General features: G+C 42.6%; 1 protein-coding gene across 3 annotated transcripts in view; it reads left to right on the forward strand.

The window, feature by feature from the left end:
* LAMA1 (laminin subunit alpha 1) overlaps positions 1-23,367 on the forward strand; it is a 168,541-nt gene that overhangs the window by 14,888 nt on the left and 130,286 nt on the right. For all 3 annotated transcript variants that reach the window (XM_047827002.1, XM_047827005.1, XM_047827004.1), the window contains exons 2-3: positions 17,173-17,343; positions 17,767-17,879. In XM_047827002.1, coding sequence (XP_047682958.1) covers positions 17,173-17,343; positions 17,767-17,879 — 284 coding nt within the window. The remainder of the gene's footprint in view (positions 1-17,172; positions 17,344-17,766; positions 17,880-23,367) is intronic.

The following is a 23,367-nucleotide window of genomic DNA, read 5'->3' on the forward strand; positions in this document are numbered from 1 at the left end:
ACACAGAATCTGAAGCAGGCTCCAGGCACCGAGCTGTCAGCACAGAGCCCGATGTGGGGCTCGAACTCACGAACTGCGAGATCATGACCTGAGCCGAAGTTAGATGCTTAACCGACTGAGCCACCCAGGCACCCCACAGCTTGTCAATTTCTACAAAAGATGCCAGCTGAGATTTTGATAGGAAGTGGATTGAATCTAAAGATGAATTTGGGGAGAGTTGCTGTCTGATAGTATTGAGTCTTCCTATCTATGAATAAAAAACATCTCTTCAGGGGTGCCTGGTGGCTCAGTTGGTTAAGCGTCCAACTCTTGATCTCAGCTCAGGTCTTGATATCAGGGTTGTGAGTCTGAGTTTTGCATTGGGGTCTGAACTGGGCATGAAGTCTACTTAAAAAAAATGAACCGTCTCTTTGTTCATTTAGGTCTTCTTTAATTTCTCTCAGAAATGTTTTGTAGTTTGCAGTGTGTTGGTCTTAAATTTCTTTTGTTAAATTATTTTCTTAAGTATTTTCTTCTTTGCGAATAAAAAAATCTGGGACGTATGGAGAGCTGATCAAGTCCTCCTTTGCACTCATGTCTCCGGGACATCCCTGTTAGGTGTTTGGCTGGTCAGCTCAATGTAGCTTGCATTTCGGGGACTGCAATCACAGGCCAGCAAAACCTCTAGCAATCCCCACTCATTTATATGTTTTCTGTTGAATTTACTATTTTTATGACAACATCATTGTGTTTCCACTCTCTGCTCCAAATGGGGTCAGCCATCAGTCCCTAGCAGTGAAGCTGCTGATGCCCAGGCTTGCACTGCCCTGGTAATCTACCATGGTGGTGAAGAGCTGGGTAAGGGTTCAGCAGCCCGGGCAGAAGGCTGGTCTTGCCCGCTGGTCTTAACCTGAAACCCTGGCGGCTTTTCATAAAGAACAACTCCTCAATTTGTTGTTGGTCTGTGGTTGATTTCAGAGTCCTAAAACAGTTGTTTTTAAACATTTTGTCCAATTACATTTTTTTTTTTCAGGGGAGGATTTGTAAACCTCTCTATTGTGCCATTGCCAGAAGTCTCTCTTAAAATGTTTTAACTTTTATAGATTCCTCTCACCACCAGTGAGAGTCCATTTCTTGCTTGCTTGCTTGTTTTTTTTTTTAAGAGAGAAAGAGCGTGCATGTGCATAAGTGGGAGAAGGGAGAGGGGCAGAGAGAGAGAATCTCAAGCAGACTCCACACGGAGTATGTTTTCCACACCCCTGGGATCATGACTGGAACCGAATTCAAGAGTTGGATACTCAACTGACTCGGCACCCAGGAGCCCTGAGAGTCCATTTCTATTACCTATCATGCCATTAGCAACCCACTAGTTTTCTGTCCATTTCTGATATACTTCTTGTTAATTAGCAAAATGCTGGTGTTGATGGAGACAGATAACACAACACTATCTATGATGGGCACCTCTGGAATATGAGCAGTCTTCCTGACTGGAGTACGAGCTGACTACCCCCCAGAGGAACCTCACCAACTTTAACACTAGCTGCATCTGGGTAGTTTAACCTAAGACACACACACACACACACACACACACACACACACACACACACACACTGTCTCAGTCTTTATACTGAAGTATCTTAAAGTAAATTTCAGATATTAGACCTGTTACCATTTATACTTAAGTAGATGTTCATCGTGAGTCAAACTTCAGTTTGGATCCTCAGTTTGACTAATTGTCAGCATATGCAAGTGAAAGGGAACTCTGGGAAATGCAATCCCCACGAGGAAATGAACACCACATTTAAAGAAGTGCTGTATTGGCAGCCTGGGAGCGTGGTCCCAGAAGTTGGAAGAAGGGCTAACATTCTCCTGACACAAATGAGGCCCCCTGAACTTGCCAACTTCTTTGGAGAGAGAGCCAGAGGTGTGGAGGAAACACAGAGGGAGGTCTGTGCTAAGGTGTGGGAAGAGGAGGGAAGGACCGAGAAGGTGAGGGCTGAGGAAACGGAAAACTGTGTGGACCCTGCAACTTGAGCTTGAACCAAGATACTTAGAATGGGAAACCTGTGTAAGCCACAGTGGAGAGTAAAGATGGGCCATTTGGTTTTTACTCATTTGTTCTAAAAGAAAATGTGCTACAGAAGATGTATATCAATGTGGTTTATTTGAGAGTAGTAGTCTATTAACCCAGAATCTGGGTTCTGATTTCCTCATTACTAACGTGTAGAAATAAAGTAAATTTTCCTTGCCTGTAATATCATGATAAAATACAATATAGAGAAGAACTTAAAAAATAAAGGGTTAATATGGGGTACCTGGGTGGCTCAGTCAGTTAAGCATCTGACTCTTGATTTCATCTCGGGCCATGATCCCGTGATTCATGAGATTGAGCCCCATGTCAGTCTCTGCACTGAGCGTGGAGCCTGCTTGGGATTCTCTCTCTCCCTCTATCTTTGCCCCTTTCCTGCTCATGCACACACACACTCTCTCTCTCAAACTAAATAAACTTTTTTCTTTTTTTTAAAGTTTTTTTTTTTTTCAACATTTTTTTAAATTTATTTTTGGGACAGAGAGAGACAGAGCATGAACGGGGGAGGGGCAGAGAGAGAGGGAGACACAGAATCGGAAACAGGCTCCGGGCTCCGAGCCATCAGCCCAGAGCCCGACGCGGGGCTCGAACTCACGGACTGCAAGATCGTGACCTGGCTGAAGTCAGACGCTTAACTGACTGCGCCACCCAGGCGCCCCAATAAACTTTTTTCAAAAAAGGGTACTGCTGTAGTGATGAACTGTGTCTCCTTGACCTTCCCTACCTATTCTTCACCGGAATGGGGAGCTGGCCCCACCTTCTTTGAATGGCCCTGCCTGTGCCTTCGGAGGTGCTCTTGAAAACTCTTCCTGATCCTTCTGTCACCTAGACCTACATTTTCTCCCGGAAGCTCAAATGCAAGGTTCCAAGGCAGCCAGGGAAGAGATGTCACACTGTCCTCTCCAACCCACCCCTCCCCACCTGTGCAAAGCCCTCCCCACAGGCCTCTGTGAAAAGACACCTGGTCAGAGTGCCCAGCAACCTGCAGGATTCAGGCTTAGAGGGTGACTCTCCATCAGAGTTAGACCATGCCAAGTAAATATCCTTCTTTTAAATTAAAAAAAAATTTGTTTAATGTTTCTTTATATTTGATAGAGAGAGAGGGAGACAGTGGTTGAGCAGAGGAGGGGCAGAGGGACACGTAGACACAGAATCCGAAGCAGGCTCCAGGCTCCAAGCTGTTAGCACAGAGCCCGATGCGGAGCTCTAACTCATGAGCAGTGAGATCATGACCTGAGCCGAAGTCAGACGCTTAACTGACTGAGCCACCCAGGCCCCCCTCTTCTTTTAAATTTTAACATTATATTGTAAGCATTTCACTGTGTCTTCAACATATCATTTGCAATATGACTGAAGCAGGCCAGTGGCAGATTATTCGCATGGAACAGGGCAGAGGAATCAAGCCACTGGTTTGCTTTAATAGATTTCACTGGTTGATGCTCATTTGAACTTTTTTGTTCATCTGTTGTGTCTTCAGTTGGGGAACTCTTGAAGATTCTGCTTCTCTTTACAGTAAGCCAAAAGCCTTTGTTTAACTGAAGCACCCCATTCCCTCTAGAAATAGCTGCTCAGCGTCTCCAAGACGTGAATGCAGGATGGGGAGTCTGGGGTTCTGTTGAAGTAGTGACAGAAAACTGCTGGAGGAAACATGATCTTACTAATTAGTCTGCTGATCTTTATGCCAAGGCTTGGCTGAATTAGCCAACCCCAGAGTGGTATGAGAGCTAGAAACAACCCAAGAGATCATTTAATCTCTTGAATCCAGAACAGCAGCCTTGGAGATGCTCAGCCATGAAGCATCCCAGACCCGCCTCAGATCTGCAGTGGGAGTCTGCATTTTTAAGGTGATCTCCAGGTGATCTATGCATGTAAAAGCTGGAGAAGTACTATTGTAATTCTCAACTCCTTTTGCACAGTCCAGTGCAGAATGGCTTTCGAATATCTTGTGCATAGCTAAATTATAATGATCACATTTGTGGATGCTAAGGGTCCTCTTCTGTCTTTTTTTTTTTTTAACGTTTTTTTATTTTTGAGAGACAGAGAGATAGAACATGAGCAGGGGAGGGTCAGAGAGAGAGAGGAAGACACGGAATCTGAAGCAGGTTCCAGGCTCTGAACTATCAGCCCGGAGCCTAACGCGGAGCTCAAGCCCACAAACTGTGAGATCATGACCTGAAACCAAGTCAGATGCTTAACCAGCTGAGTCACCCAGGTGCCCTCTCTTCTGTCTTCAATAACATGGCATTATTAATTCAACCTTAGATCTGGTAACTTTTTTCAGATTACTGTTTTCGTATTGTGTATAGCTATCACAAGGAACCATAATATCTTTTCCACCTTCGCCAAGCTTATCCCATACTTGCAGGTGGATTTTGGGGGGGGAAAGTGGAGGGTCCTACATTTATCCCTGTTAAACTTCTGCTGGTTTTATTTCGGCCACCTGAGATTCCACTCGTTCTGCAACCCCACGTATTCATGTCCCATATATGTGATGCCTTTTTATATCAATATCTCAATTAGGATTCATAACGTTAACAAGGAAGCATTGGGAACACGATGTGGAAAACCCAAGTGTCTGCTCTCAGTTCAATATACTTTAGGTTGCTTCTCTTGGTTTCAAGGTAGCTTTTTGGGAAAGTACACCGCTTCCGCCTTTTCCCCATGAGAATGCTCCTGGGCCATCTTGGGCTTTCCATGGGAAATCAGTTCCTAAGGTGCGCTAGGATAACCCGCAGAGAGTGACCAAATTACCGTGACACAGGGGGAATGGGGGTCTGTAGTAGGTGGGAGGCCAAAAGAAGATAGGGTTTAAGGAAGAGCGGAAGGTCAGTTTTGGCAGAAGCTCCTGCAAGGTCAAGTAAACTGAAGGTGAACTGCAGGCAGAGTTGGAAGTTGATGCCCTCGAAAAGGGCATTTTTAGTGACTTCAAGGAACGGAATCCCAGTTCAAGGTGAGTGAAGAACAAATGTGAGGCAAGGAACAGGAGAGACAGTGAATGAAATTCTTATAGACATCCTTGACTTAGTAACAGCTTTTTGAAAAAAAAAAGAGAGAAGTGATCACCTTAAACATATACATCTATTGAAAGAGGTATGATTTCATCTATTGAAAGAGCCTGATTTCAGAAACAAACAATGGTACTGGACCTGAGAAAACACAGGATTATCAATCCCAGTGAGAATGCTACCAAGATCATGAAAGTCTGTGTACTTTTGATTGGAGTGTTTACTCTGGGTGTTAAATGTATTTGTCTCTGGTTGGTCTCCAAGGTGGGAGATAACTCAAATGATTTCTTTGTTTGTGAGATGTCCCTGTAGGAATGTACTGGAATAAAAAGAGCTGTAATCTGGTGGATCCAGCCACTTTGGGGTCATCGTACTGGTGTTCAGTTACAGGTGGTGGCTTTGAATGCCAAATAGTTTCATCACAGGTACATGGACACTTGTGAGGACAAGCCTCGATTGATGCTACTGCTGGGCCCATGGAGAGTAAGGGCAAAATGAAAATAGGGGGCTCTTTGTTTAAATTCTGAAAACTTTCAGGATGGTTTCAGCAGAGCATTAAACCAGGGGGGAAGGCACTGATCACACATCCTGGAAGTGACTGGGGGCACCTTCCTCAACAGACTTGCCAAAGTTTTAAAGCAGAAGCAAGGAAAATTTGTATCACAGAGCACAGCAGAGGCAGAAGAAGGAGAAAGAAATAATTAAGACCTCGAAGGGTTTGTAGAAAAGTTGATGGGTTTTGGAAGCATTTGGCTGGTGAGAAAATATTGCATTAATTGATGTTTTTAGGTACTTAAACAAATGATATAAACCTCGCGCACATTATATTGAATAAGCAAAGTATAATGTGACTGCATTTTAATTCAGCAGGCTGGCAATATTGAACTTAAAGGTCATACTTGCTTTTTGACTTTCCTTTCAGTCAGTTCACCCCTGTAAGGATCTGGAAGGAGAGGAGGAGTGGTAGTGCCTTTCCAGGGCAGTGGGAACCAGACGGAAGATTTCAAAATATGTGTGTGCGTTGAGGACCTTTTGTGTGTTGCCTAAATGCAATAATGTTTTCCACAGGTATTTAAGTTGCTACCCTTGGCAGCCAAAGAGAAAAACACTTCCTGATGAATGAATTCTAGTTTTTGTCTCTGCAACTGAACTATTATGCTGAATCAAAAACCACCATGTCATGGAATATAAGCATTAAACAAGCCTTTGTGGGAGGAGTGGGTGGATCCCGATAAGGTTCTGTTTTCTGCAGAGGATGTTTGTGCCCAGCTGGTTCATTCTGCTTATTTATCTTAACAGTGAAAACCTCTGTCTTTGTCAAGGACACCTTGAGTCCATTGCTATGGAAATGGAACTCAGCAAAACCCTGAGAAGGCCTTTAGCTCACCACCCCCTCTAGTTTTTCTGAGATTAAACATCTCTTCATCTTCCCATGTGAGACAAAAAAAAAGTCAACTGTGTTAAATGCCAAGCTCCCAAGAGTTTGGATTTGACTTTTCCCTCTCTGATTATGTAGGGTCTTTCTTTTTCATTCTCCTTCTCTCCGCTCCTCCCCCTCTTTTTCCCCCACTGAGCTGGAAAGGGCCTTGGAATCTCTAGAATATCTTAAAGCTTTTCTTTTACTAACAGCCATCAATGATTAAATTGGTGTAGTCCAAAACCCAGGTATTTGCTTTTGAAGGAGGAGGGGCTGTGGGCGGGGAGCCATTTGCCCTGTTTCTGTCTTGAGCTGACAGGGCTCCCAGCCTAGGGAGGACCCCAAGTTGTCTTCATTTAAAAATGCTCCCAAGTGTGAGCTTTTCGAGAAAATAAGATAACTGGTCACTTTTGAATAATTCGCATTGGAAGCAAAAGCCCTGTTTAACACTAAGCAAGCAAGACTTTTGCACATTTCAACATTAGCCATGATGGCATATTATTTCAAAGTTCTGCGAATAACGGTATTTCGTATACAAACCAAGTTCACTGACTAGTGATTAAAATGGTTTGCAATTTAGGATAAATAGCTTGAAATAGAGTTTCTTTCAGTGGTGTGTTCCTGTTACGAAAGCATGGTTGTAGGTTCCCCGGGGGGAAAGGAACGGAAGAGGAAGGAACCAGTTGTTCTAAGGAGCCTCTGACAGTTGCTGATAAGGCACAAGTAAAAGTGGGGAGATAGTTTCACGTATGCTTATTTTTCATATACACTAATTCATAACCTGCAGGGATGTTTGTGTTGTTTGCTGGAAAAAAAAAAAAAACATTTAAGGTGAGGTGCATTTTGCCACAACTGGTAAGTAGCCTCCTGAACATATTTTAGGGGTTGGGGATGTGCTACTGTAAGTAATTTCAACTTAAACCCTCTTCACTCTTTCCCCCACTCTTTCACATATGCCCACGGTCCTCAGCATCGGAGAACGTGTCCCTGAAAATAAGCTCCGATGGCAAATGCAAGAAATCACGTGATAACTTTATGAGGGTGGGTTCATTCCCTCGGAGGGAGGAAAGATGTCATGAAAGCTTATGTTGGTTTCCTCAGGGCATCTCATCTCCTGGCCCAGGCAGCCTGGATGACCTCAAGGGCTCCTTTTCCACTCAGTGCCCCGGAGCTGGAGGCGGGCGCCATGTCAGGCCCACCTGGTCAGGTCACTTGGGACTTCGCCTGAGCAGGACATTAACTCTTGGCTTGGCCGGGGCTCTTCTCACTCACCTTCACGACCCACCTGGATCAGAAGGGCAGGGAACCTCCTGGCTGCCTTTGTCCAAAGATGGACTAGATGCGGGGATGAGGAGGTGGGGAAAAGACGCTAAGAGTGACCTATGCCACCAGCCCCTGACTCACAACACTTTAGTAGGAGCACTTTCCCATCCTGGCTTCTTGGCCTTTTGGTACCAACGGGTCCCTTTGGCAAAGCCAATGGGCCTATTCTTAGCATGTTTTTAAGTGCATAAAGTGCATACTACATAAGTGCATACTACAAAGAAAACCAAGTATATTAAAGTATAGCGCTGCCCCTAGGAGTTAGCATGGCTAACTCTTCACATTTTGTGTAACTGTGCAAACGTCACCTCTTCAGAGACATCTTCCCTTGTCACCTCCTAGGACAATGAGAGAAGATTGTGATTTACAAATGTGCATTTAACTTACAGGGATTTATGACCACACAGTGTCGCAAAGGCAACATCAGAAGGAACAGTAAGCAAGGAAGAAGGGGAGGAGGGAAGGGGGTCCAGTGTGAATAGAGTGAGCAGTCCTGCTCAGCCTTCTGCGCAGTGAGTCCCTGCCTTGGAGAGTCTGGGTTTCTTTCCTCCGTGTGTCATTCAGGATGCACATCACTCTGGGCTGAATGTGTCTCTTCTGTTTAAAGGCAGATACTTCTCATACTCAGTGACCCTGGAAGACAAGCCTGCTATTTCATCTAAAATCAAATCAGAGAAACAGAGACTCAAATACATGAATTATAACCATGTAAGTCTAACTATATTTGAGGAAACTGATATTAGTGGTATCCACTTACAATATGCAAATAATAAGAGCAACTTTTTATTGAGCTCCTAATACATTATATCTTCCCCATAATCTCATTTAATGCCCACAGAAGTTCCTAGGCACTGCTCTTCTCATTGCACAAATAAGGGCACTGAGACGTAAAGCCACTCAGCCATGGCCACACAGCTGGCAACTGGTAGACTTATAATTCACATCCATGGTGCTGTGATACAGAAGTCCATGTTCTTCCTCCTTACCCAACCACTGCCTTTCATAAGTAGTGGTGATTGTGATAGACTTTCCATTCTAATAGAATTGATAGAAAATACATGATTGGAGTGGACATTTCCATTTTAAGCCTGAACGTGTACAAGTTCGACGTTAAACATGCCCTATTAAGTAGAACTTATCGTTTTGGAAAAATTCCACATGATGTAGATTTATACACTGGGGAGTAGGCAAGAGTCAAGAAAGTGCTATTGTCATGGGCATAGATCAGAAGCAAAGCCAGCCTCTGTGAGTTCTCTGACTTATGATCAAGGTTGTATGAAACATCATTTGTTTCTCTCCTTCTCCTCTTGAGAGCCAAAGCTCTGAGGAGTGACTCCCAAAGGAGCAAAAGAAAGCAGAAAGGAGAGAGAGAGAGAGGGAGAGAACAGAAGAGAAAGAAGGAAAGAAAGGGAGAGAGAAAGAAAAAGAAAGCCAGTTTATATTTCTTTTGAATTCTTTAAAAAAATTTTTTTTAACATTTATTTATTTTTTGAGAGACAGAGACAGAGTGTGAGCAGGGAGAGAGGCAGAGAGAGAAGGAGATACAGAATCCGAAGCAGGCTCCAGGCTCTGAGCTGTCAGCACAGAGCCTGATGTGGGGCTGGAACCCATGAACTGTGAGATCATGATCTGAATGCAAGTTGGATGCCTAATCTACTGAGCCATCCGGGTGGCCCTCTGTTTGGTTATTTTATCCAAAATGATAAAAGAATTACCAAATTACTTCTCTTTGCCTTTCTGTACATTGAATGGAGAAAATCTTTTCTTACTTCATTTTCCAAATAGTGGGAAAGAGAATGATGGACACATTTACCTGATAAGCTATTGAGGTAAAATTCCAGAATCATAATAACTTAGAAAAAAGGGCTCATAAAAATACTCATTTAATAGTTGAAGAAATTGGAATGCCTGGGTGGCTCAGTCAGTTGAGCGTCCAACTCTTGGTTTGGCTCAGGTCATGATCTCACAGTTCATGGGATGGAGCCCCATGTTGGACACCGTGCTGACAGTACAGAACCTGCTCGGGATCCTCTGTGTCCCTTTCTCTCCGCCCCTCCCCCACCTGCACCCTATCTCTCCCACTGTCAAAAATAAATAAACAAACTTAAAGAAAATAGTTGAAGGGGCGCCTGGGTGGCTTAGTTGGTTGAGCATCTGACTTCGGCTCAGGCCATGATCTCACGGTGTGTGGGTTCGAGCCCCGTGTCCGGCTGTTTGATGGCAGCTCAGAGCCTGGAGCCTGCTTCAGATTCTGTGTCTCCCTCTCTTTTTGACCCCCGCTCACTGATGCTATGTCTCTCTCTGCCTCTTAAAAATGAATAAACATTTAAAAAAAGTAAAAAAAAATAGTTGAAGAAATAGAGGCTCTGAGAGGTTGATGTGCCTGAAGACATAAAGGCATGTAGAAGTGCAGCCAGGAAAAGAGTCTAGATTTAGTCTCCCAGTTCTGTGCACTTAGTAGTGAGAGAGCATTCCTTCCTTCATTTATTTATTCTTCCATTCAGACTTTATTGGGCATTCACATGAGCCAGAGGCAAACTTAGGGCAAGTAGGATATGGTTCTACCCCAAAGTAACCCACAGATTGATCAGAGTTGTTTTTATTTTTCAGAGAATGGATAGTGAGGGGGGAGAAAAATGGGAGGGAGATGGGAACTGGTGCAAATGCTAAGTGCAGATGGGAACAGGACAAAAGAAGAACATCTATATTAGCCTGGGATTCAGGAAAGATCAGAGCTTAGCTTGAAGGGTGAGTAGGGCATGAAGGGTTATATGAAATATGCAAAGGGAAGGAAATTGAAATTGATTTGAAAACTAACAAGAGGAGCTGGGAAACGATTTTAGACCTGCCTTTGCCTGGGTACACACCCTCATCCATCTGCCTGGAGTATCCCTAACTGCATTTCTTATTCTAGACTCTCTCCTCTAATATGTTTTAAAATATTGCTGCCTTTTAAATATTATTCTTACTAGAATCTGTGAGTAGATGCCTGTTTTTTCCCTCCTGATTGTGAGAGCCCCAGGGTTAGGAACAGCCCAGATCTGGCATCCTGGTGTCTCAGAGGGGGTGCCTGCCTTAGTGCTTTGATCCTAAGAGATTCTCACAGAAAGTTTATTGAACTTAACCTAACATCCTCACCTGCTTCTTTGGACTCATGTGGATACATTACTAAAAGTGAAATCATCATCTCCCTAAAATTCAAGTCATTAGAATACTTTAATACTATTAACCTGGATATTAAGTTATTAGAATACATTGATGTTATTATCCTGGAATAGTGTTAGATCCTTCCAGAATTTTTCTCTGAATGATGCCATTTGTCGTTGTTAGAGGTGCTGTTTTTATTGGTCAACCAGGCAACTACCATGATTCAAAGAGTGCTGGCAAACAGGGTAGTTTCTTTTTTTTAATTAAAAAAAATTTTTTTTTAAAATATATATTTTTGAGAGAGAGACAGAGACGGAACATGAGCAGGGGAGGGGCAGAGAGAGAGGGAGACACAGAATCAGAAGCAGACTCCAGGCTCCGAGCTGTCAGCACAAAGCCTGATGTGAGGCTCAAACCCATGAACCACAAGATCATGACCTAAACCGAACATGGATGCTTAACCAATTGAACCACCCAGGCTCCCCAGAGTGGTTTATTTCTAATACTAGCCTTCTCTAATTTATTTATTTATAGAAGTTTACTTGGTTAAATGGGTGAGGTTAGAGTAAATGGAGAACAAAATGGATTTGAATTTTAAAAAAAAATCACAAATTTCTCAATTCAGGAACTTACATTCTTATTTTTCCAAATTTCTCCATGATCGAATAAATAGCTTTGATTATTTTTTCAAAATAAAAACTCCTGACAGCAAAAGCCACTGTGATTATTCAACCCCATAAAATTTTCATAATTTTTAATTCCATTCTGGGGAAGAAAAGGATCTGAAATTACTGCCCTAGACTCCTTAACTAAGAATTGCAGATCATTTTCTTTCCAGGATATCACATTGGTTTTGAGTATGGATTAGTATAGCATCATATACTAGCATTGTATAGAACTCAAAACTGTTTTTTTCTTTTTCCAAAGCAGAGAACAAACCTCACTGGAAAAACTCATGCTTTTTTTACACACAAATGCATTAAGGCCCTCAACCCCCGACCCTGAATCATTTGGGAAATATTGATGAAAAAGATGTTGCCATTAGCTTCAGGGTAGTCAGCATTTTAGATACTCCGGTTTTAAGGCAGCAACAATATTTGCTGCTGAGAAAAACATCTAGAAACTTCTAACAATGAATTATTAAGCTATCGGGAAGTCTCTCAGATGAAAACGTGGGTAATTGTATGTAGTAGCATTGTTGCCTGCCAGCTTGTGGCAGTTGTCTTTAGTTTTATTTTTTACTCCATATGAATAAGGGAATTTCCATTAGATTGACAAGTCCTAAAGTGCATTTAAGAAGGCCATATGTACTCAGGCTGTGAGGAAAGGGAATTAAAACAAAACAAAACAAAAAACACTGGTGAATGAGAAGGAATTTATTTCATGCTCAGTGGAGTTTGGCTTTATATTAGCTACTGGCTAAATACACACATAGAGAAATGATTCCATTGTGTGTCCCATTGAGTGAGAGAAAAATACAGATTAGTATTACAGGAACACTAACTAAAGTAAATAATGTCTCTCAACAAAAATGTATAGTCTAATTTATTAAGTCCATGGCTAGGGAATGGGAAAACTGTGTAACATATGTATCCTACTGTAGCCTTCATACTGCCTTTGATTTTTATGCATAAAATCAAACATTTGCTCTTGCTAAATTCTTGATCCCGAGGCCCTATCTCACCCTTTGATTTCCTATCCCTCCTCCAACTTGAAGCTTGGGTAGTTTCCCTTTACTGAGGTATTTCAGTCGTCTTTGAAATGATTCAGCAACCTGAGGTGTTTTTATTTAAAAAAAATTTTTTTTTTCAACGTTTATTTATTTTTGGGACAGAGAGAGACAGAGCATGAACGGGGGAGGGGCAGAGAGAGAGGGAGACACAGAATCGGAAGCAGGCTCCAGGCTCTGAGCCGTCAGCCCAGAGCCCGACGCGGGGCTCGAACTCGCGGGCCGCGAGATCGTGACCTGGCTGAAGTCGGACGCTTAACCGACTGCGCCACCCAGGCGCCCCGCAACCTGAGGTGTTTAAAAAAAAAAAAAATTATTATTATTTTTTTAAAGTAGGCTCTGCACCCAGCATGGAACCCAAACGGGGTCTGAACCCACAACCCTGAGATCAAGACCTGAGCCGAGATCAAGAGTCAGGATGCCTAACCAACTGAGCTGCCCAGGCGCCCCTTAAAAAAAATATTTTTAACACATGCTTTTTCTAGTGTGTATTCCTTTTTTTCTTCTTCTAGCAGATGTGGTCATATGCAATAGGGAACAGTAATTATTTTATAACTGTGAAGTGAAAGTAAATGTATTCATGCAAGGAATAATGTTTAGTGAATCATTTTTGTTTTTTTTTCTTCAAACATTAGTTTATCTGAGAAGAAAGATTAGTTTTAGTGAAAGACAGCCAGGATGTTTTTATGGCACTAAAACGATTTAAAGGTTTTTCTACTCAAACATACTAATGAAGGAATTTATTTTTCTTGTATTAAACGTGTATGTATGATACCAGCAAGGTAAGGACATACAGAAATTCTTTAAACCTATCTAGTACAGGGGCACCTGGGTGGCTCAGTCAGTTAAGCGTCCAACTTGACCTCAGCTGAGCTCATGATTTCACCATTTCATGAGTTCGAGCCCCACATTAGGCTCTGTGCTGAAAGCTTAGAGCCTCCTTGAGATTCTCTCTCTCTCTCTCTCTCTCTCTCTCTGCCCCTCCCCTGCTCAAGCTGTCTCTTTCTGTCTCACAAATAAATAAATAAACATGAAAAAAAATTAAAGCCTATCTAGTACAAAGAACTACCTGATGCTGATTACTATAATTGAGATATTATTCAACCAAATTCTGTTCAGTTTACCTTCACAAGGTTTGTGCTTCTTTGCATCAGTGACTTGGAGCAGAGACTTCTGAGTACAGAGAGCATGTGCCCTCACCACTCCTAGCTGCCCCCTGTAACTCAAGGCCACCGAAGTTTTCCAGAGTGGGAGGGGACCCTGGGCAGGAAGCGGGGAGTTCTCTTGATGTGGAGCACTTGGGGGGGGTGAAGAAGTGGGAGCACTTGCTAAGTCAACATGTGAAGTATTTGTCGATAGAGAAACGCATCGCTAAATCAGTTCCCATGACCTTGGTTTCTTTTTCTTGCTTGGCTAATCTGTGCCAAGGGAATGGATAGAGTTGATTGTACTGCAGATCTAAATGCATACATGTGGTATAGAGCCAGAGAAATATCGTTTTAGCTCTAGGGATAAAACACCAATGTTTAAAATCATATTGCATTTTATTCTTTTTCTAATCTTTGTTTGTTTAGAGAGCGCAAAAGCAGGGGAGAGGGCCAGAGAGAGAGAGAGAGGGAGAGAGAATCTGAAGCGGGCTCCGTGCTCAGCATGGAGCCCGACTTGGGGCTCAATCCCATGACTGTGAGATCACGACCTGAACTGCAATCAAGAGTCAGACACTTAACTGACTAAACCACCCAGGGACCCCAAACCATATTGTCTTAAAAATTTTTTTTTTAACATTTTTTATTTATTTTTGAGACAGAGAGAGACAGAGCACGAATGGGGGAGGGGCAGAGAGAGAAGGAGACACAGAATCGGAAGCAGGCTCCAGGCTCTGAGCCATCACCCAGAGCCCGATGCGGGGCTCGAACTCACGGACTGTGAGATCGTGACCTGAGCCGAAGTCGGACGCTCAACCGACTGAGCCACCCAGGCGCCCCAGCCATATTGTATTTTAAATGCCTCCTAAAATACATTCAAACCAGATTACTAGAATGGTAATTCTAATGGTAATCTCCTAAAGGATGGAGAAAATGAGTATTTACCTCAGCACCAAACAGAATAAATATCAGCTCCTCCTACCATCTAAATACCACACGCAAGAATCTGGTTTAGGAACCAGATCAGTACATAAAATGTAAGTGTCTAACTACTGGTGGATAAAAATAATACTTTAGGGAACTGCATAATTACACATAACAATTCATCAGTTTCTTCACAAAGCCTTTTTAATTAAAAAAGAATCCCCTTTAAAGGAATATGATAAAAATAACCAACTTTAAGTTCACAGTGAAAAAATATATAATATATTAAATATTGTATAGGATATAAGTGTGCGTTGTGTTTCACAATTAGGAGTAATGATCTGGAAGACAAACATTCAATAACTATTTTCTGTTGAGAGGCTAAGGGCCTCTTGACTTGAACAAGGTCATTCTCCTGGGATAGAACACTATTGATAGGTAGTTCTGTTTTATGTGGCATCTTTTTTTTTTTAATTTATCTTTAAGTTTATTTATTTATTTTTGAGAGAGAGAGAGAGAGAGAGAGCAAGCAGGAGAGGGCAGAGAGAGAGGGAGGCATAGAATTCAAAGCAGACTCCCGGCTCTGAGCTGTTAGCATAAAGCCCGACGCTGGGCTTGAACTCATGAACTGAGAGATCACGACCTGAGCCAAAGCCAGATGCTCAACTGTCTGAGCCACCCAGATGCCCCTGTGGCATCTATTTTTTAAATAGATGCATAGTAATTTTTTTCAGTGCATTAACCCTTACCAAAAACACCATTTGAATTTTGTAATTTCATTGATTACAATATCTATATTAGAAAAGCTCATTGAAAACATTAGGCACTACCTAAACAATAAAAATTGAACACATGAACTCCTTCTATATTACTAAGATTATATTGTGCTTTTTCAGATTTTACTGGAAAAGAAACACTGCAGAGAAAACATTGACTCTTTGCTCTTTATAAAGAAAAGATTATCTCCTGTGATCTGAGATCAACCTCGAGTAAATTAGAGAAACCCCCCTTAGCTAACACCTCCTTGCCCCCTCACTGAAGTTTTGTGTCTCAGTACACAAAATCATTTAGGTAGAATGCCTCTTCAGTGTCCTGTACACCATTGTTTCTCGATCTTTATGGAATCTTCACTGCTCTTATCTTCTTTTAACAAGATACAGCCAAGTTTCCAAAGACCCTAAAGCCATTCTGCCTCCCACAGTCATCCAAAAATTGTTTTCTGAATAGTTTGGACCAGTTGCTTAAAGATAAAAATCACTCAAGACAAAAAGGAGTGTACAAAGGCAAAGATTATTACCGAACTGAAGAGAATTTTGAAACCTGGATCATAGTGTCGTAAACCCTTATTCACCAACAAAAATAGGCAGTAAAGAAAAAGGAGAAGGCAGGGAAAATCCTAGATGATTACGGGAAAGACCAGGTAAGTTCTGGCAGAGGCAGCGGGAACAAGGCGGACAGAGAATGGGTGCCCTTCTTTTAAGTGAAAGGTGTGTGAATTTCATTGGCAGATACATGCATTGGATCATTTGAAACTTGTCTTGACACCTGTTCTCCCAACATTTTGTTGTGAAGATTTTCAATCAGAGAAGTGGAAAGAATTGTACGGTGAACACCTCTCCTCCCACCCAGATCCTACAATGAACATGTTACTCTTTCTCCACCACCTGTATTCCATCTCTGTCCATCAACCCAGCTCATTTTTGGTGCATTTCAAAGTGAGTTTAGATATCAGTATGCTTTGGTCCTAAACTTTTTTTTAATAAACTTTACTTATTTATTTTGAAAGAGACAGAGACGGCATGAGTGGGGGAGGAGCAGAGAGAGAGAGAGAGAGAGAGAGAGAGAGAGAATCCCAAGCAGGCTCCACGTGATCAGTGCACAGAGCCCAACTTGGGGGCTCGAGCTCACAAAACCGTGAGATCATGATCTGAGCCAAAACCAAAAGTTGGACGCTCAACCGACTGAGTCACCCAGGCACCCCTGCTCTTAAACTTTTAAGCACGTACGTCAATATTTGTTTGATTCTTTTTTGTTTTTCAGGTAAGGTGTACATACAGTGAAATACTCAAACCTACCCACACTGTAGACTTGTGCCTTCTGTGATTTTTCATGACACCAAACCTTTGTCAAGATGTAGAATGTAACATTACCCCCCGAAGCTCCCTCGTGTCACCCCCCCATCAATTCCCACCCCCTGCAACTGTCTGTTCCGATTGTTTCCTCATACATGAATTTTGCCTGTCCTAGAATTTCATATAATTGAATCCGCCGTATGTGCTGCTGGGTGTAAGGCTTCCTTCCCTCAGTGCACAGACTTCAAAATCTCTTTTTGAGTCACCTGCAGAGTGAGGTGAAGTAATCCCATTCTTTCGATTTCAAGTGGCTGAGCTGACTTGGTGAATCCTGACTTTCAGGGCTGTTTCCTGCCATTCTCAATCTTGCCAGCAACGCGCACATCAGCACCAACGCCACCTGTGGGGAGCGGGGGCCCGAGATGTCCTGCAAGCTTGTGGAGCACGTGCCGGGTCGACCCGTGCGCAACGCACAGTGCCGGATCTGCGACGCAGACAGCGCCAACCCCAAAGGCAAGTGTCGCTCCTATTCGGAAGTGCCCTTGGGGACTGGTACCTCTAGAAATGATGACTGAAGGCTTCTATTAGGAGTCACGAACGTTGTGTTCACCTTCACTGCCACTCATGTCCACTAGCCTTGCCATTGGGAAGTCAAAAACTTTAAAGAGCTGAGAGGGGGGCGCCTGGGTGGCGCAGTCGGTTAAGCGTCCGACTTCAGCCAGGTCACGATCTTGCGGTCCGTGAGTTCGAGCCCCGCGTCAGGCTCTGGGCTGATGGCTCGGAGCCTGGAGCCTGTTTCCGATTCTGTGTCTCCCTCTCTCTCTGCCCCTCCCCCGTTCATGCTCTGTCTCTCTCTGTCCCAAAAATAAAAAAAAAATAAATGATAAAAAAAAAATAAAGAGCTGAGAGGAACGCCTATATTTTTTCTTTTCGCAGAACGCCACCCAATATCCCATGCAATCGATGGGACCAACAACTGGTGGCAAAGCCCCAGTATTCAAAACGGAAGAGAATATCACTGGGTCACAATCACTCTGGACTTAAGACAGGTAGGTCGGGCCAGAAGCACTGAAGGATGTCTATGGATTGCTGAGTTGTGCTCTCCCGATGCCCTTCCAGAAAGTCTGGCTTGTGTCTGAGCATGTTTACATTCTGGTCAGACTGTTTTCCACCAGGTGAATTCAAGTGATACACAGAAGTAGTCTATTTCTTGTTGCATTTATCATTCCCAGGTATCTGCGAGAATATGGATGAAATTGTGTCCACGTGGTTTGGTGTTCTTGGAATCTGGGTGAGCGGGGCACGCTCACCTGTTTGGGATACCATATCAAGCTGTGTGCTACATGTCGTCAGACACCCTGGGGGTGAGGGGACAAAACACAGAGTTCCTTTTGAGGTTATTGGCTTACTATTATCACTGTGCAAAGGTATTGCATAAGGGTTGTATGTAGAAAATAAGGCTAGGAAACCAAAGGGATGATGTGACTCCTGTTGGCCATGCTCCGGCCCTGTCATGCCGTCGGTGAGTCCCAGAGTAATGGGTTGTCCTTACTTCTGTGAGCAAGCCTTCAGTACGAGTTGGGAAAGACAAGGTATAAATGGCTCCAGCCACGCCAGTATCTTCTTGCTTTGCTTCAAGACCACATAGGAGAACGGAGAAAAATATGATACGGGTCTTGGTTGTCCCGATGTTTCTGGGAAAGGGAAGGAAAAGGAAAGAAATCTGAGAGGAAGGAATGAAAGAGAGATGGCAGGTGTTTTGGGCTATTGTCAAAATCTCGAATTTGGGTTCTCCAGAAAAGCCATTGCATGACATTCTTATTTATTTCCATTTAATTTCTCTTACATTAGAACTCATCAATATCATGTTAACTATAAGCTCAAAGAGACAAATCATTGAAATACGCACTGCAGGGTTGAAATAGGAGTTGTGAAAATTTCATGACAAAGAATTATAATTCTTTGAACAGGTATTAGTTTTGGGTTTTTTTAAATGTTTATTTACTTATTTTGATAGAGAGAGAGTGTACCCATGCGTGAGTAGGGGAGGGGCAGAGAGAGGACAGAGAGAATCCTCAGCAGGCTCCGTGCTGTCAGCGCAGAGCCCCGTGTGGGGCTCAGTCTCATCACTGTGAGATCATTGCCTGAGCCGAAATCAAGAGTCGACCACTCGAACGTCCAGACCACTCAGGTGCCCCAAATAAGTAATAGTTTTTGAAATGTGTAGGCGTTTAAGTAGAAGGCAAGGTGATGGTGTGTATATTCACATACAAGGAACTTTTGTATTATTTCTAACGTATCTGAGTTCTTCTGGGAACCCTTGGGTTCTTCTACTTGGGTTCCTTCTACCATAAGGAATACATTCAAGTGGAATTAGCAGGGCCTATTAGAAAATGTATTATTTCTAATAATAACAGTAAATAAAGTAGCAAAAGGTGAGGCTCAAGAGATTTTTCCCCATGTTTAGGTTCATAGTATTTCAGTAAAATAACACTTTCAGTTGTTTTCAGCCGTATGTCTTGCGTTATTATGTCATGTCTTAATATTTGTAAACCTCCCTAAAGCAAAAGAGAAAAGAACCCCCATTTTGGCCTGGCCTGTTTTTATTTCAATGGTGAGAAATTGAATCTCTTCCTCTACTGCAGGAGATCTTGGTTTTCCCATCGCCTTTTCCGTTTATTTTCTATCTTCAAGGGAAAAAATACAGCCGTTTTCACCATCAGAAATGTGATAGTATATGGAGTGTAGAGGCAAACTAACAGCTGGACATTTTACTTTTGGATTTCAGATCCATGTTAGACTGTCACTTATCGTGCAATGTGTCACATTTGATTTCACTCTGAAGGGATCTCTTTTGCTTTAGGTTGAGCTGAGTTGGCTTGAGGAATTCAAGGGGGCTCATCAGTTTTAGGTCTTTAAAGCATATTTCAAAAATAGGCATGTTTACATAGTTATAGACCTCTAGGTAATTTCTAGTGCTTTTTAGATAAATTTCCAAATTAAGATTACTTAAACTAATTGGTACTCAGAAATGTCTTTACCTTTTTTTTTAATTTATTTTTTATTTAAATTTTTTTAAATCATGTATTTATTTTTGAGAGACAGAGAGAGGCAGAGCATGAGCAGGGGAGGGGTGGAGAGAGAGAGAGAGAGGGAGAATCCGAAGCAGGCTCCAGGCTCTGAGCTGTTTGTTAGCACAGAGTCCAACACGGGGCTCGAGCTCACGAACTGCGAGACCGTGACCTGAGCTGAAGTTGGACGCTCAACTGACTGAGCCACCCAGGCGCCCCTCTTTACCTTTTTTAGACAGTGTAAAATTTTTGTCATGCTCTCAGTTTTTTAAAAGGTGCATTATGCAAGTCTCTCTCAGATTTATTTATTTATTGAGCCTTTTTATTATGAACATTTTTTAACATGCAGAAAGCATATTACAGTAAGCATGCACATACCCACCCCTGAGCCTCAGAGATTGTTAAACATTCTGCAATCTTGATTTCAGCTTCCCAGTTTCCAGGTGAATGGCAGTCATGATGATATTGTACCAATACAATATTTTCTGTAGCTTCAAAAAGTGAAGAGATTTGTCCTGAAGAGACACCATGCCATTTGCAGTCCTAACAAAATTAAGAGCAATTCCCTAATAACTATTTCACCATCCGTATCGAACTTTCCCCGTTTATCCAACAATGTCTTCTGTAGCTCTTTTTCCTTTTCAAACCAGGATCCATTAAAACCACTTCTCACATTTGATTGTTAGACTTCTTAAATCTCTTCTAATCTGCATTGCTCTCCACTGGTTTTTAATTTTTAATTTTATTTTTTTAATGTTTATTTTTGAAAGAGAGACAGCACAAGCTGGAGTCAGGCAGAGAGAGAGAGAGAGAGGGAGATAGAGGATCCAAAGCAGACTTCATGCTGTCAGTGCAGAGCCCCATGCAGGGCTTGAACTCAGGAACAGCCAGATGATGACCTCAGTGGAGGGAAGGAGGGAGGAAAGGAGGGAAGAAAGGAGGGAGGGAAGAAGGAAAGAAGGAAGGAAGAAAAAGAAAGCTTAAGATTCACTTTAACAAATGTTAATCCTAACATATATGTGAGTAGTCTACATAACAAACTACTTCCTGCTCACTATCAAGTGACTTCGGAGCTTGGTCTTCAGCACTATACCCCTGAATTGAGTCAGAGATCTTTTGTGACAACTTAAAATTTTAAAGAAGTCATTCTGAGTGAGAGAACTAGCATGGGCATTTGATGGATCTTTTTTTAATTTTAATTTTTTTCAATGTTTATTATTTATTTTTGAGAGAGAGAGAGACAGAGACAGAGACAGAGACAGAGCATGGGCAGGGGAGGGGCAGAGAGAGAGGGAGACACAGAATCCGAAGCAGGCTCCAGGCTCTGAGCCGTCAGCACAGAACTCGAACCCACAACTGCAAGGTCATGACCTGAACCGAAGTTGGACGCTTAACCAACTGAGCGACCCAGGCACACCATTTGATGTGTCTTGAATGTAATGCTTGTCAGCATTTTTTTTAGGCCCTGCTGATTCCACTTGAATGTACTCCTTATGGTAGAAGGAACCCAAGTAGAAGAACCCAAGGATTTCCAGTTTGAGACCCACTACTTTCAAGGTTTAGACACCAGGCAGAATCTTTCATCAATAGGGACATTCGAAAATCCAAACCACGGTGAGATACCACTTTGCACCCACTGACACGGCTGTTACCAAAAATACAACAGAAAATAACGGGGGTTGGTGAGGATGCAGAGACACTGAAATCGTGCTCCATTGCTGGGGGGAGTGTAAAATGGTACAGTGTGGTGGAAAACAGTGTAGTGGTCCCTCAAAAAGTTACACAGAGAATTTGCACATGCGCCAGCAATTCTCTTCTAGATATATCCCCAAAAGAACAGAAAGCAGGAATTCAAGGAGAATACTTGCACACCCGTGTTCATAGCAGCATTATTCATAATAGCCAGAAGGTGGATGTAACCTGTGTCTGTCAATAACTGAATGAGTAAACCAAGTATGGTATGTAAATAGAATGGAATATAATTCTGCCTTCAAAAGAAAGCAAATTCTTTTTTTTTTGGCATTAACTTCAGTATTTATTATTTTTTAGAGACCATTTATTTATTTTTTCAATATATGAAATTTATTGTCACATTGGTTTCCATACAACACCCAGTGCTCATCCCAAAAGGTGCCCTCCTCAATACCCATCACCCACCCTCCCCTGCCTCCCACCCCCCATCAACCCTCAGTTTGTTCTCAGTTTTTAAGAGTCTCTTATGCTTTGGCTCTCTCCCACTCTAACCTCTTTTTTTTTTTTTTCCTTCCCCTCCCCCATGGGTTTCTGTTAAGTTTCTCAGGATCCACATAAGAGTGAAAACATACGGTATCTGTCTTTCCCTGTATGGCTTATTTCACTTAGCATAACACTCTCTAGTTCCATCCACGTTGCTACCAAGGGCCATATTTCATTCTTTCTCATTGCCACGTAGTACTCCATTGTGTATATAAATCACAATTTCTTTATCCATTCATCAGTTGATGGACATTTAGGCTCTTTCCATAATTTGGCTATTGTTGAGAGTGCTGCTATAAACATTGGGGTACAAGTGTCCCTATGCATCAGTACTCCTGTATCCCTCGGGTAAATTCCTATCAGTGCTATTCCTGGGTCATAGGGTAGGTCTATTTTTAATTTTTTGAGGAACCTCCACACTGTTTTCCAGAGTGGCTGCACCAATTTGCATTCCCACCAACAGTGCAATAGGGTTCCCGTTTCTCCACATCCTCTCCAGCATCTATAGTCTCCTGATTTGTTCATTTTGGCCACTCTGACTGGTGTGAGGTGATATCTGAGTGTGGTTTTGATTTGTATTTCCCTGATGAGGAGCGACGTTGAGCATCTTTTCATGTGCCTGTTGGCCATCCAGATGTCTTCTTTAGAGAAGTGTCTATTCATGTTTCCTGCCCATTTCTTCACTGGGTTATTTGTTTTTCGGGTGTGGAGTTTGGTGAGCTAAAAGAAAGCAAATTCCGATACATGCAGCAACATAGATGAACCTTGAAAACATGCTAAGTGAAATAAACCAAACACAGAAGGACAAATACTGCATGATTCTACTTCTTTTTTTTGTCTTTTTGACAGAAGAGAGAGAGAGAGAGAGAGAGAGAGGGAGAGAGAGAAAGAGTATGAGCGGGGGAGGGGCAGAGAGAGAGGGAGACACAGAAATGGATGCAGGCTCCAGGCTCTGAGCTGTCAGCACAGACCCCGATGCGGGGCTCGAACTCACAAACCGCGAGATCATGACCTGAACCGAAGTCGGACACTCAACCGACTGAGCCACCCAGGCACCCTGCATGACTCTACTTCTATGCAGCACCAGAGTGGTTCTCTCTCTAGAGAGAGAGAAAGTAGAATGATGTCTGCCAGCGCTGAGGGGAGGAGGGACTGGGGAGTCAGTGTTTCATGGGTGCAGACTTTCAGTTTGGGAAGGTGAAAAAGTTCTCAGGGTGGATGGCGGAGATGG

Source organism: Prionailurus viverrinus, chromosome D3, assembly GCF_022837055.1.
Source record: "Prionailurus viverrinus isolate Anna chromosome D3, UM_Priviv_1.0, whole genome shotgun sequence".
NCBI lineage: Eukaryota > Metazoa > Chordata > Mammalia > Carnivora > Felidae > Prionailurus > Prionailurus viverrinus.